Source organism: Spea bombifrons, chromosome 7 (assembly GCF_027358695.1).
Source record: "Spea bombifrons isolate aSpeBom1 chromosome 7, aSpeBom1.2.pri, whole genome shotgun sequence".
NCBI classification, from domain to species: Eukaryota; Metazoa; Chordata; class Amphibia; order Anura; family Pelobatidae; genus Spea; species Spea bombifrons.
Genome location: NC_071093.1, coordinates 46,895,218 through 46,910,516, shown reverse-complemented (window position 1 = coordinate 46,910,516; position 15,299 = coordinate 46,895,218). Strand labels below are relative to the sequence as shown.

Here is a 15,299-nt window from a genome sequence, read left to right as displayed (position 1 = left end):
TGCGGTCTGTAATCAGGATGTCGGCGAACATAAATGTGGCCGTTTTTTTAAGCATTGGCACCTACTGTGTAGAAGAACCAAACAAATTGTTTTTGTTTTCAATTTTATAGCATTTTTTTACATGCAATCTCTCACAATTATATTTTTTTTGCATGTTTCAGTGCTTTCAAACAAAAGCCCTATTTTTTTTTTATGGAAAAAAATGTGTAATATGTGTAGGTTCAGCAAACGGGGGGGAATCTGACATGTGGCAAAATACCTGAGATAAATGGCCAACAGCGAACAGAAATGACAATGCTCCTGGGAGAAGATCAGCGAAACTCAACGAAAGGCGAGGACACCCAATGCTCTTTTTTATAATCATTGTGAGGGAAGTGAAACAATAGGAAAGTAAAAATATAATTAAATTATTCTGTGACGGCCAATGCTCGACCTTCCTGCCCTCCTCAGACATTCTCAAACCGGAGCCACTAACGTTCCAGCAACATCATTTACCCCCATGTGAGTCTCCTCTCAGGCAGACGCCAAACTGGTTCTTGAGAAGTTTTCCAGCTTTCCTTAGTTTAGAGTTCCCCGTGATGATTACAATGGCTTGGAAAGTGGGATAAAACAGCATAAAGTAAACACTGGAATATCCCGAAGGAGTTTTAAAATTATATGACTGTAGAATCACAGTAATCAATGCGGCATAGAAGGTGACAAAGAGTAACGACAGCAGGGATATGGTTCTGGACGCCGTGACGTGGGCTTGGATCTGTATGCAACTGAACTCATTCTCCATCATCTTCTTTGTGTGCTTCCAGAGTGAGTGCACGGTCACCCCAAAAGGGATTAGGGTAAACGCTAGGGACACAATGCTCATGAACAATATGAAAAACCAATAACCAAATTCAACACTCATTGTACAATAACAATCCTGCCACGCGCATGTAGCATTTTCTAAAAATCCCAGAGAGTTATCATGAGTCACACTCCAATAACTCGGAATCGTGATTACCAAGGATTCAACAAATGAGAAGATCAGAAGCTTGGGCATCAAACCTGATATCCTTGTCTTCAAAATAAATAATACACCATGGGCAAAATTGACAATTTTCAAGCAATAATAAACTGAAAGCCAGATAGTGAGCCAGAGATTAAAGCGGCTTAGAAATATCAGACACTGAACGACCAATAAATGGAGTTCTCCAATATACATCATATGACAATCAAATGCGTTAAACAAAGAGCCTGAAGTCAGTGCCGTTTGCATCATTAGGTTAGTTAACCCTATAAAAGTCATGATCCGGTCACATGGATTCAGTCTGATACCTGCGCAATAGTCCTTCATGTTCACTGCCAGGATCCATGAGTTAGAGGCGAATGAAACCGATCCGATGCCGACACCAATGGTTAATGTTAGTATAGTCAGCGCGTCCATCTTGTTTTTTAGTTAACGTCGAGCAGACACAGGTGATAAAGTCAGTCTGACGAATTTGGAGCCCATGGGCAGTGGGCTGGATCGTAATGTTCAGTTCCCAACAGGGGGTCTGGAGCCTTCAGTGACCGTGATACAGAACCACAGCAGAGTCAGAGCTATAACTCGCTGGTTTGTTCGATCGGAAGGGAACCAGGCTGGCCCTCGGATGATTCCGATACAAGACCCGTTCTAGAATTTCATATAATGAATGGAAAGGTACAAGGCCAGTGAGCGACGAGACTGCGTGCAGTGACTGATACTCCAAGTGGGCTTTGTTTTAAGGCATAGAGAAGATGCAAATCCCTACAGTTTCCAGTTTCTCATTTGTTAAGCATATAAAAGCTGTAATATTTATCTCTCTCTGCCCCTTTAACTTTCGTCACCAACCAGGCCGAGCGCATAACTGGAGAGATTTACCAAGCCACGAACCTCTAAATTATTAGTGAAGATTCTGCCGTCATTCTTTATCACGTTCAGGATTTGGCTCTATTGCCTAGCAGTCCATAAAGTCTTCACCTCTTAATAAATATCAACCGATGACTTCAACAAGAACCAAAAAGACAGAATATTCTTTCAGTGTTTTATGTGAAAAATCTAAAGCTCAGAGCCGTTTTATCGGAATATAGGGAGAAATAATTACTAAACTAATTTCAGTGAGATTAATGACTAAATACATTAAAAAAAAGTTACGTATTTAGCCTAAAACAACCTTTAGCCAAATCCAAGCCTTTCCAGCACTTGCTCTGAAACACTTTCCTTAACTTAGAGTTTGCCTGTATTATAACGAGGGACCCGGCTGCTGGGAAAGAAAGAAGTAAAAACCAGTTTAAGAAAGCGAGCGGGTCTTCAGTGGTGTGATTTGTCACAAAGCTGAGAGCCTGGGCTACAAAAAAACTCATATACAGCATTAGTAGCAGGACCATCGTCCTTACAGCCCGGACGTGAGCCCGGAGACTGGGGCGAGAGAAACCCGAGTCATTGTGTTTTACTCTCCAGACGTGTCTCAGTAGAGAGGTCAGCGTGTGTGCAATACAGAGACTGCATAGAGTGACGGGCAGGAAGCATCCCAGAGAGGTGCCTGCCAGCCGATATGAAGGATTAACAAATATTTCACCGGTAACAGTGGAGTTTATTGAAAAGTTCCTGTTTGCTTCTTGGGTTTCTGAATAGACGTTCCATATGGCGGGGAGACTTATGACAAATGATCCCACCGCTGACGCCAAAATGAGTTTTGGTAACAATGTTGAAAAATGGCTTTTCATCCAAGTAATAGCACAGTGACTAAACGTGGCAATGCTGGTGCTGTAATGCACACAGAGCCAGGTGTTAAGCCACACACTGAAGTAGATCAGGGACAGTGGAAGAGTGGAAAACAGTGCGACCCAGCCCTGGTCATACAGCACAGGAGACCATACAATATATAGAGAGAGAGTCAGAACGCACTGCAATAGAATATTGACCGTTGCCATGGTAATGTGGAGTTGATTGTATTGTTGCAAACGTGCGCCCTTTTTCCACTCCTTAAAATTGACAACCAAAATGCACATGTTCAGAGAGAGGCCAATCAGAAACTGCGGTGCTGCAAATGTTAGAACTGCCATCCTAACTTTAAGCATTTTAGCGTCGGTAGATGTAATGTGTCCACCCAATGATACCCGGCACTGTGCGTCCAGCCGGGGATACCTGGTACTACGGATCCGGTTGGTGATACTCGATGCTACGTGTCCACCCAATGATACCCGGCACTGTGCGTCCAGCCGGGGATACCTGGTACTGCGGATCCGGTTGGTGATACTCGATGCTACGTGTCCACCCAATGATACCCGGCGCTGTGCGTCCAGACGGCTTTTTCTATGTGGGTGTGAAGCTGTACAAATTTGGTTCATGCAAATCCTCTTGGATTTCCGTGTCTCTGGTAACAGTGATAATATTGTGCACATTGTTGTCCTTGACAGCTTAGACCCCAAGCCACCACACCAAGCATGGCCAAAGCCCACATCCCCACCCAAAGATAAGACGACACAGTTTGTGGGTAAGGGCATTGGCCATAGCTTTATTAAACATCATGAACCGGCACATTGTAGCCATAAACATAACCATCCTGCCAGCTGTCGGGTCACCGACAGGCAGATACCCCAAACATTACCAAGAGCTCCCGTTCTGGGTACCATCAGCCTCCGCAGAACTCGTCTCCCCAAGTCTTCTTTATACACCGGATATTCCAAGCAAAGGTGCCGGCCATGACTTCCCGCTGTGACTAAAAGAAAAGAAAAAACCAACACCAGCACAGGAACAAAGATCACAAGAACACATACCGAAAAAACAGGGGGTAAGCTCGTCCAGAGTGTCAAATGACTGAAGGTCAGAACAAGGAAAGTTTCCCCTTTATTCCTCCCCAGTACGTTAAAGCAACAATGTTGCAACCCATATCCTGAACCGGACCATGAACTACTGACCCCAGGCAGGGGGACAGCAGTCATGTTCCCCCTTCCTGACCGTCCAGGGGGGCCTTTGATTTCCTGGGTGTTCGTTGGTAGTGAAAGTCTCATAAAGTAACCAACTTTTAAACGTATTCTCATAATGTGTAGTATAACTGCTCGGTTTAACAGCCATATATCACAAACTCCCCCAAACTGGACACACAACCACCGACTACATTGTAAGCTCGCAAGAGCAGGGCCCACACATATATACATACACTGCCCTTACGCCCCTTTCTCTCTATCGGTTACCTCTTCATCCTCCATCATTCTTCCTCCATCCTGTGGTGGGAGTGCGAGGTCTGTCAGTTCAGACCTTGCTTTACTTCTCCCTCATCACTACGCGCCGGCTATTCCGTCAGGCTGGAGCTGATGATCGGGTGGCTGTGCTTATTTCTTTCCAAGACGTATAGTATTATTTATTGGTTTATATAGCGGCATCATATTCGGTAGCGCTGTACAACGGGTAGACAGGACATAACAAGTGAGGAGGGCCCCATTACACAGGAGCTTACAATCCATATGTCATCTGTCTTGCAGCAGGGTCATCACTGTTGATGTCTCCATGGCTTCCCCCTACTTCTTTGGACCCGAGACTTAGTACAAGGCACCAGGACATTTTTCACCATTCATCAGAAAGGAATTTGGATTCCAGCTGCTTCTCACCCGAGTAACACTCACTTATCATGGCCCCAGAGAATCGAGTAAAAGCTTCTCACTTCATGGAAGCGTTAGCTTTCCAGACATTAGCAGCCCTTTTTATCTAAAGATCTGATGTAACGCCCGTTCTGGTACCTATACTGAAATGCAATATCAGACTCACATGAGTTGGACAACCTTTAAATTCAGTAAAGCCAACTTGCATTATCTTTCGCACAAAGTCTGTGAGGGGCCTGCAAATGGCAAATGCAATTGTTACAAATTTCTAAACCCTAAGGTTTTCTAAAAAAGGAAATACATAAAACAGGCGCCCCCAATGATTGATCCAGCTTTCTGAGGCAGAGGGTCATAAAATAATCCTTAAATTATCTGATCTGACTTTTTTCCATCTGTCTACTCCCTTTCCATTCATCGAACACTCAAGGTTCCAGAAACCTCTGTAATCGTATCAATATACCCTGCCACTACTAATAGCCCTACCCGAGCATCTTCTTGCTGCCTGAAACCTGGCTAACCTCTTGTAGCCCCCCCCCCAGCTGCTCTCTCCTATGGCAGCCTCCATCTTACTCACACTCGCAGGCCGGATCACTCGGAGGCCGGATCACTCGCAGGCCGGATCACTCGCAGGCCGGATCACAGGAATGGTGGTGGGGTTGGCTTCCTACTCTCCCCAACTGACAGTTTTCAACCCATTCCCTCTGATCCATTTGAGGTCCATGCTGTCCGCTTATAGTGTAGATCTGCTCATCTTCATTGAAAAACACACTTAATTGCAATTTTAAACGACTAAATCAAGAACATCGTCCTTTATAAAGTGCAATAAGAAACACAGCTAATGTGATACATGTAATATCACATGGCGAATACCTTGGTAAAGCCAACCCAAATCATCTAGAAAGTCATCCATTTAAAAATCCCATTTTATTTGCTTGATTTATTTGGTGAAAGCTTTTAATTAAAAGTCTATTTTGGAGAGTTTTTAAATAAAAAATCCGCCTACTTTCTACCTTGTCCACCGTTAGAGCTTAATTTTCTACATGAATTGTCCTCAGTTTTAGGAAGTTACATTGCTTCCCCCATAGATTTGAGGCCCAATAGACTGCAAGTGCGTTATTTTACACTTATCAACGTTAAACTGCAGCTGCTTCATTCTCCACCATTTTTCTAATTTGCTTAAATCGTTTTCCGTTTGGTTTAATCCACCTGGAAGCAAGCGACACCCTATGAACCAAAGGAGCAGGAGGGCTTATGATTTCCCCCCGTCTTCCTTCGCCCCATGCCCCCCCGGTGGAAGGTGGTAGAGCAGCAAAGAGGTCCCTCAATGATTACTTATTCTGTGTAAACTCTGATCCCAATGAGGGGAAGGCACTGCTGAGGATACTAATATTACTTAACTCCCTATACCATGCTTCGGATGTATATTGGGCAATAGACCTCCCAAGGTTTTTTAGTTACCCCCATACAAGATGCAGGATGAAGGGGCAATCTTTAACCCCCCTACCCTGCTCCACAGGGTGTCATAAGGAGCCCTGTTTGATTTTTATATATTTAATTGTATTGAACTTGCATGCCCTTGTCTGTATGTAGCAAAACTTAGTGAATCTGCAAGTTATTTTGGGAGTGTGGTCACTTTGTGGTGCAATTTGTGGCCTAATTATTTAGAAACTTACTTGCATTTTTCAACTCGCATCAACTTGGCTCTTCTGAGTGTCATGTGACCTGGAGTAGTGAGTTTCACCTTAGTCCAAGGGTGTGTGTAAAGTGGCCTTTTAATGAATAGGCATCACTCAGATCACTGCGTCATCTTCTGGGGCCTTCTCTAAATATAATTTGTTATTTCACAGAACCGCATGACTCCCGAGGGTTATTCAAATGCGGCTGCTTTGTGTTACACTGTAAGCAAAGCAGAGATTTTACTAAAGATCCATCTTTATGGAGCTGGATATCGGACAGGGCCACTCACGGACAGGTCAGCAAGGCAGGGAAATATTAATGGAATGTTTTTATAAACTCCTAGGGACACGATTTGGGGGAATTTGTGTCAAATGTAAGGAAAAGATTTAATGAGAGAGAAATGAATAAGAGTCCAGAGAAGAAGGTGCAGATTCTTTTTATTATCTCAGATATTTCTGTACACAAAACAAGAATTACAAAGATTAGTAAAGCTACTATTTTTATCTAGGAGTAAATGTCTCATTTTGCCTATCCCTATTATTAAAAGAAGGATGAAGGATTCTAGACGCAGAGGGCGAGGAATAGATGGTAAAGTCGTGCAAACATCAGACGCCCTTAATTCAGCTTTAAACTGTGATTCCGAGCGCATGTCGCACTATCCATAAAACCAATCTCATCCAGGTACATAGAATAAGACATTTCATACTGATACTCCGATCATGGATTTATGATTCTCTCTGATGTTACCGCACTAGTTCACAGTCTCCGTCCCCAATAAAGGCTTCATCTTCATCATTTAATGCATAACTCTATACCTCTATTTAGTATTTCCACCCTAATTAACTACAAAGAGACAATTTCAGAGAAAACCCCCAAAAACAAATCCCAGATCTCAGCAGGAGGAAAAGATTTTACTTCAAATAAGTTCACAGCGATCTTTCCGCCCAGGAATGGGGGTTCCGGAATCGATTGTTGTCTTTAGTTAGAACGTTAGCATGGTTATTGAATGCTATTTGCTGTGGTTATGAGGTCGAGATGCAGACAGAGACATCCACGAGACCGAGACTGCTGGAGATGGATGCTGCATGGATGAAATTCACTCTCCTATCTGTGTATTCCAATCTACGGAAAACCCCAGGACACGTGGATAAGGATAGGATTTACAAAACTGTTTTATTTGTTCGTCAGACCTACTGATCCTGGAATCAAAATGTAATCTCATTTGTCACATGGATTCATCATTTTCCAAAAGAAAACATTTCAACAAATGCCTTCCTCAGCTTGGAGTTTGCCTGTATTATGATCAAAGCCTCCCCAGATGGAAAAAATAAAATGAAAAATAATCCCAAAAAAAAGAAATTTGACTGCATGGCCAAGAAACTGAAAACCTGGCTTAAGTAAAAAGATACAAACAATAGAACAAGCAGGATCATCGTCCTTACTGCCCGGACGTGAGCCCGGAGACCGGAGCGACTGAAACCAGAGCCGTCGTGTTTTACTCTCCAGACATGTCTCGCTAAAAAGGTCAGTATATGTCCAATACAGAGGATGGAAAGGACGAAGGGCAGGAAGCATCCCAGAGAGGCCGCTGCCATCTGGTAGGGAAAACTTAAATACAAAATGTTACCAGAGGAGTTGGATGTCATACTTCCATTCGTTTTACGAGGGTCACTCACATTCCAGATGGAGAGAAGACTTACAGAAAACGATCCCACCGCTGACACCAACACGAGTTTTGACATCATTGTTGAGATGCGACTCTTCAGCCAAACAAAGAAGCTGTTCTGGCTACTGGTAATGGTGGTGACGTAATACACGCAGAGCCAGGCATTAAGCCAGAAGCTGGAGTAGGCCAGGAATGGCAGAACAACACAGAACATCATATACACCTCCTTAATGTATAATATCGGGAGGTAAACAATGCAGAGCGTTGTGTGCGCAGAAACGGCGGCCTGCAGAAGTAAGTTCACTAGCCCCAGGGCCATATGGAGTAAATCACAGAGCTGCAGGCAGCGGCCTCTCCTCCAGTCTTTGAAATTAGTAACCAAAAGACACGTGTTTAAAGTGAAGCCCGTCAGACTCTCCACAAAAACAATCACCAAGGGGATCACGAATTGAGGTGGCGACATGTTTTCCGTGCTGTGTTCCTCGTCCAGTAGATGCCACCCAGTATGATATAACATATATCATACAGAAGATATAACGGCTCTGAGACGCGGCTCAATGGGTCATTTGGATGCAAATCATTTCTGGAATTCTGTTTCTCTCCTGGGTTCTCAAATGAGATTTCCTCTGGATGTTAACACGCGATTGTTATTTATAGACTGAACTCCCAGGTATTACCTATTCATACCTATACAAATAAATATATTTTACACGTGTGATGTAAGACATATCATATTCCCCAATGTAAATCTATAGTCAGCAAACCATTTGTGGCCTCTCTGAAAATACTATTGTATAGAATCAGAAAAAGCACAGATATGTGCAGTAAATGGAGATTAATCATATGATGCGTTAATAAATAGGTTCTTGATTGGTGCTTGGAGATAAGATGGGAGAAGCTCCCTTTATTAATAGCTTTTGCTATTGCGTACCCAGCGGACAAAAGAGAAAGGAGGTGCCAATCACTCAAGGATTTTAAATTTAGTTACCGTCCTAAAACATTATAATGCCTGGGTCCGAGGATAAAATGCTGCCCTCCCATGACAAACGCACCCATGTGGCATCTTCAGCCATGACTATCTATCAGCATCTACATTTTCATAATAAAGCTTGATTGTACCCAAAATGTTATGCATTATTTTGTTAATAAGCCTGTCAACCATGAAAATATTAATCTTCTGAACATCCTAAAGAACAGGGAGTCTTTTTCAAAGCGTCTTTCACTTTGGGGTTACCAAGAATGAGTTACCTAGATCGTGGCCACATCCATTATGTAATATCGTTATTAATAAATTCACACTCTCATACTCTCTCACGCTCTTTACCCGCTCTCTCACACTCATTCACATTCTCTCACAATGTCTCCCTACCTTCTCCACCAACTATTTCCATGTCCCTGTAAAGGGGATGCACCATAAGCTGTGAATGCATAATGAGCATATTCATATAAAATTAGTACTTTGTTACCCTATTAGTCTTTCCAGCATCGAGCCCCTGTATTGTATACACTATACAGACATATGAAATGCTTAACACTATATAATACCATTCTTTTTGGTTAAAAAAGTGAGTTGTTGTGGGTGTATGAGTGTGACGTTGAATTTTGTGAGTTTCAGGTGAGGACATGTGAGTTGAATGAAATTTGTCATTGCCATTGTCTTCAAATTTTCTAACTATCCCTATCCTTGCAATACCCACACAGCCCCTCTCCTACTGTGTCATTGCCCCATGGACCACCCAATAAATAGTGGTTCTGCACCAGAATGTTATTGTCAATTATACATTTTAACTTCTTTCCTTAAAGTAAGAGTGCAGCGGAACCCTCTGGTTGTCATGTATGTAATGTAATATGAAGAGAATAATATGGGGGATGCACTGCATCCTAGAAACACTTGGGGCCGCTAGTACAAAGGGTTATGTTTATATACGGTATATTATATACAGTATATATATATATATATATATATATATATACAACCCATGGATATTTTATCATCTGCTGGAGCAAGGCACAGCTGTAGGTTGTATTTATACATTTGTTAAATGTATAACCCTTTCACCCCATTTGTCTCCATCCTGAGCTTGTAGACAGTACAGGTTATGGCCTCAACTCAGGCTACTACAAATCAAGTAAGTCTACTACAGCGTGGGGCTCAGGGCCTCCTACAGTTCTGGGGCCCTGGAACAACTGCTCCGCGTGCCCCTTAGTTAATCGTGCACTGCTGAATGCCCGTGAGCCCATATGCTTTTGGAAAGTACAGATCAGCGTTATAATTCACCGTCCATATCCTCCTAATTTCTTATTCTGGGCTTGTTGTACCCCTAACAGTTAACGGGAGTGACCCCAGAGCGATAGATTCCTGTAAGAAGGCCGCACCGGCTGTTTCACGGAGATTCCGGGGTCTCTTCTATTGTTTTAGTCATTTCCCATCCATGAGATATAACAGACTGTGGTCTCTGTGTGTTTACAGAGCCTGAATACGTGATAATTTCACTAACAAACCCCTCATTCCCAATGCAAATCCTCAGGGCTGTTATTCAAATCCTCGGGGTTTATGTTACAATGTAAAGAAGTGAGCGGGAAAGATTTCACACTCGCAAAGATATCTATACTCACACACATACACACTGACAGTAGCACACACTCGCGCTCATACACTGACATCTATACTTACACACACATATACACTGACAATGGCTCACACACTCGCACTCATACACTGACATCTATACTTACACACACATATACACTGACAATGTCATGCACTCACACTCATACACTGACATCTATACTTACACACACATATACACTGACAATGTCATGCACTCACACTCATACACTGACATCTGCACACTCACACGCGTACACTGACCACGGCTCACACACTCACACATATACACTGATAATGTCATGCACTCACACTCATACACTGACGGCTCACACACTCACACATATACACTGACCACGGCTCACACACTCACACATATACACTGATAATGTCATGCACTCACACTCATACACTGAGGGCTCACACACTCACACATATACACTGATAATGTCATGCACTCACACTCATACACTGAGGGCTCACACATGCCAATAATGAAAATCTAGAATGTCCGTTGAGATTAAAGAATTTATTTGGTCAGCAATCAACAATCTACCTGTCTGAGTTTATTCACAAAGCCTCTACAGTTACATGGAAGTCACACATAATGTAACGGATTTGATGTTATCGCGATGTTATAATAAATATCTATTTAGTTCTCTTCGATATCACTTATTAACAAAATGTTATTGTTAATAAGCCCTCCAACCATGAAAATATTAATCTTCTGAGCATCTTAAAGAACAGAGAGTCTTTTTCAAAGCGTCCTTCACTTTGGGGTTACCAAGAATCAGGAGAACCGATTGAACCGGGGTAAAGGAGAACAGAATCATTAGAATAATCCAGTGTCCGGCACTAAATTGAGGAAAAGTCTCAAAGCAATAAAAAAATGTTGACAAATAAAGCATTGAGTATAAAACCAGTAGTCTGATCATTGTGTTTGCGGCGGTTTGATGAGCTTTCAGGTTGGCCCCGCCACGTGACCCCATGTTCATCCTCATCCTGTAACTGTGCAGCTTCAGGTATCTAAAGGTGAAGAACGTCGTTAAAACCGCAGTGAGGATGGGAATACAAATAGTTATAAAGATGAAGTTCAATGAAGTTAGACCGATGTTTCCTATTTCGGAGGTCTCATCGGTGGAGATGTTCCTCGGTAGATCATTGGAAGAGGCTTTCCGGAATTCATTGGGTAACATACAGGATGCGCTGCTACAGACGGACACCACTTCTGACACCAGTATCAGCCAGGGCACCACGGCGTCTATCTTCATCTTAACCCACGAGAGAAAAGCCCAGCGGAAATTAAGGATTTTAAAGAAGTAGAATAAGCAGAGGCAGGCGGTGAGCCAGGAGCTGCACGTAATGCTGTACAAGGCTATACCAAATAGAACGTTTTTCTTTTTCTGAACTGCGTCTATTTTGAGCCAAAAAGTATCACATAATCTTGTTGCCAAAGTTGTGGCAGCGTAACTGGCATTGGAGAAGCACAAAGCGACAAGGATTGTATCACTGGTGCTCATGTTCTGTCTTTTATAAAGTCCGTAGAGAATCACAGATAGAATAAAGACGTTGGTAATTATCCCAACTATGGCTTCAAACCCTAGAACAGTAAGACAAGCCACGGAGCTCGGGCTGACGGCCGGCGATTCCATTCCTGCAGTCTTATCGCCAAAGGGAAAGGCTCTTACCAAGGAATACGACATATCATCAGACAGTCACCCACTGCTCGGCCCCCGGCAGCCCCAATGTCTTATTCTGGTTATAGACTATATAGACTTGACCTGCACTCTGTCTGAAATTTTTGCATATATTCAAAATTTAAACAGAAATATTTACTGCTCAAAAGGATTTGTGTATTTTAATTCAAATCAAGACATGCAACACGTAACTAGATACTACTCTTTGTAAAAGGATATGGCGTTTTAATTCATTTGCATTTGATACGTGTGTTAATTCTGAGAAATCCTGGATTTTTCTCTCAAACATTTGCGAGTGATGATTTTATGGCTGTTAGTTTCTGATTATGAGATGTTTGACCTGCGGAAAGCTCTCAATATTCATAGAGGACAGAAATTCTTCCCAAGAGATCCAAATAACACCAATGGACCATGACACAATAATATGACGGAGAGGTGGGGGAGCCTGGAGCTTGTGTGACATTTGAAGACTCTTGGATTTTGCATTTATTTCCCCCCTCTGTGGTCCTTCATCTCTCTATCAATGCTTCAGGTAAAACACAGAAAGCTGTGACATATCTTAGTCTTTCGGGTGACCAAGACCCTCGGTGTCTCATTGCTCAAAAATCTCCCCTGTAACTGGCTCGGCGTAGCCTCATAGACTTGATTAAAATGTGCCGTGCGTGGTTTTTTTTAGTATGACTCAAGCCCAGGAACTCCGCCAAATATTTCCTTCCTTCTGTCCATTATACGCATCTGACGTACCTGGACCTCGGGTGCTTCTTGGGGATCCTGAGACCTTTCTTACTCCGGTCTTCTCAAGGACATGGAATGCTGGACAAGGATATTTTACTTCTTTACATAAACTTTTCCAGGATAAAATGGTTTTATATCTTAGAAATTAATCTATAAAAATAAATTATAAAACATAGTTTCATTCATTTTTTGGTTTTAAAACTCAAAGTTCTCATTTAACATAATACGATGACATCCCATAACCTGCAGGAGACTTAATGAGGCCATTTCACTTCTTGGGTTTATCAGGTCCTTGCAGGAAAGATTAAATACCCCAATCAGAGGGTAATAAACAGCATCTTCTGGAATTGACCGGTTATACCATATACCGCCCGGTTAATGGATTTAACCAATTTGCCTTATTTACCAACTGTTAGTTAATACGGCAGCAAGAAAGCATTTCCTTACGATTCAACAAATTGCTTTAATGTAAGGATATAGGAAATAACCTTTTTTCAGCACCTGGGGAATCCATATTGTATTACCCTGTCAATGATAATGATCAGCAAGGTAAAAACATCGATGATAATCCCTGCAATGGTTTCAAAGATTAGGACAACAAGACACGCTGCATGGACATTGGGATCCATCGTTCGCTCGGTTTGTAGAGAAGAAAGTTGTCCTCGTTTTATTTATCTGCTCGCTCTGCTGTCCTTCGCCCAGCATCGGCGCGTGGACATCTGGTGATGAGAATGAAGCGGTTCCCTTATTGTACTCGGTGGCTTCTGCATGCAAATGATCCTGGCTGTTCCCTCTTTTACAGACTGCTTTTGATTTATCCCAAAGCCACCCAGTTTCATGGAATTGGAATCTAATGAGAAGAACCTCTTATAAAGTGGCTTTGTTTGCCAGCTCAGGTTACTAGGATTAAGAAAAAGTTTTTCCCACTAACACCGAGACATTTTTATCATTCTTCGTACCCAAAGGCTGTTCTAAATGAAAGCTGCGAGTCCGAAGCCACCAAATATCCAGATCCGCAGCTAAACATTTTCCGGTGGCCTCCATGCAGGCTCCCCCGTTACCCTGGAACTGATATGGGTCACGCTAGGATTGTATCTAAGATAACAAAGAGACTCATGTGCCAAAAACAATGTAATCTATTGGGAAATAACGAATTGTCCATTTGCAAATCTCAGTTTCCATGAAATGAAGAAAATGGTCGTTGTTTCGTTGCCGTCATTTCATTGTCTACTGCGAATCGGAGGATTTATATTCGGTTGATGATGAATCAGATGTTTGAAGTTTTGTTGTTTCTGATGTTTCTTTTCGTCCACATCTGGCCCCTCATGGGGGTTTATCAGATATTAATATCTGGAAATGCATGTGGTGACGTTTCCCGCTCATGAGTTTGTATCTATTCAAAACAGACGACACAAAAAGCAGAAAGAAATAATGGAGATCCGAGTAACAAACCTCACATGGACCCATTGATCAAGAGAGAATCAGAAGCAGATCACAATGGATCCATTCATTGAGAAAGTGATCGCCAGGCTCATACTTTTTAGTTTTGCTCTTTCTCTCTCCAACAGCCTCCCGATGATATGGTCCTTTGAGAGGACCTTCCAAGAAAACGCTACAACTCCCAACAGTTCCTCTGGGGGTTTTGTATTTAGGTTAGACTCATGCTTCATCATGTCATTGGGCACTAGCACTCTCTACTCACTCCATCCACACACATGGAGAAGACTAAAGGACAAACTGACTTGTCTATGGAGGTCCACCACAGAGCCATCAAAACTATGCTCCTCTACCTTGTATTTTACGCGGTGATCGTCTTACTCTTTCTGCTTCCTGCTGACAATATGTTCGTTTAGATTTCTCGTCCTCTTCCGTATTGTGCTATTCACATAAACGCTCATTTTACATACATTAATTCCATGTACCAACAAGTATTATTATAGGTTTAGTTTTGCTTATATTGAAAGTCCGTTGGAGTGAGAGGAGAAACTAATTTACTCCAAAATAAACAGAATTAATCACCTGGAAAGCTCTCACACAGAAGAAGATTCGGTTACATGCAGTCTTTGTTTTACCATCGGTTACGCACATTTTTCCAAGTGGATACTGAAGACGTATGTTTAGATTTTGCATATATCCAAACTCATCCACGATGAGATGAAGAAACCAGGTGAAATGTTGATCTCTATCCAAAAGAAGACTACATACGTTTTCCAAAGAGGCTCCTGCGGGCTGAGTCTTGGGCGACTCTCTGAACATTTATTGTATTCCTCAGTGTTTTGGCAAAAAGAAACACTAAACAATCTCAGGACTATTAAACTGA

The 15,299-nt window shown here is 42.3% G+C and overlaps 4 protein-coding genes across 4 annotated transcripts; all 4 read right to left on the bottom strand.

Annotated features, from left to right (window-relative positions):
- Window positions 1-487: 487 nt before the first annotated feature.
- LOC128502308 (taste receptor type 2 member 40-like) lies at window positions 488-1,420 on the bottom strand. The gene has a single exon (XM_053472071.1). The coding sequence runs from the start codon at window positions 1,418-1,420 to the stop codon at window positions 488-490; it is 933 nt and encodes a 310-aa protein (XP_053328046.1).
- A 725-nt stretch (window positions 1,421-2,145) lies between these two features.
- LOC128502307 (taste receptor type 2 member 40-like) lies at window positions 2,146-3,060 on the bottom strand. Its single transcript, XM_053472070.1, has one exon. It carries the CDS (start codon window positions 3,058-3,060, stop codon window positions 2,146-2,148), a length of 915 nt encoding a protein of 304 aa, XP_053328045.1.
- A 4,399-nt stretch (window positions 3,061-7,459) lies between these two features.
- Window positions 7,460-8,402, bottom strand: LOC128502306 (taste receptor type 2 member 9-like). Its single transcript, XM_053472069.1, has one exon. It carries the CDS (start codon window positions 8,400-8,402, stop codon window positions 7,512-7,514), a length of 891 nt encoding a protein of 296 aa, XP_053328044.1. The 3' UTR covers window positions 7,460-7,511.
- Window positions 8,403-11,266: 2,864 nt separating this feature from the next.
- LOC128502305 (taste receptor type 2 member 39-like) lies at window positions 11,267-12,250 on the bottom strand. Its single transcript, XM_053472067.1, has one exon. It carries the CDS (start codon window positions 12,248-12,250, stop codon window positions 11,267-11,269), a length of 984 nt encoding a protein of 327 aa, XP_053328042.1.
- Window positions 12,251-15,299: the final 3,049 nt, after the last annotated feature.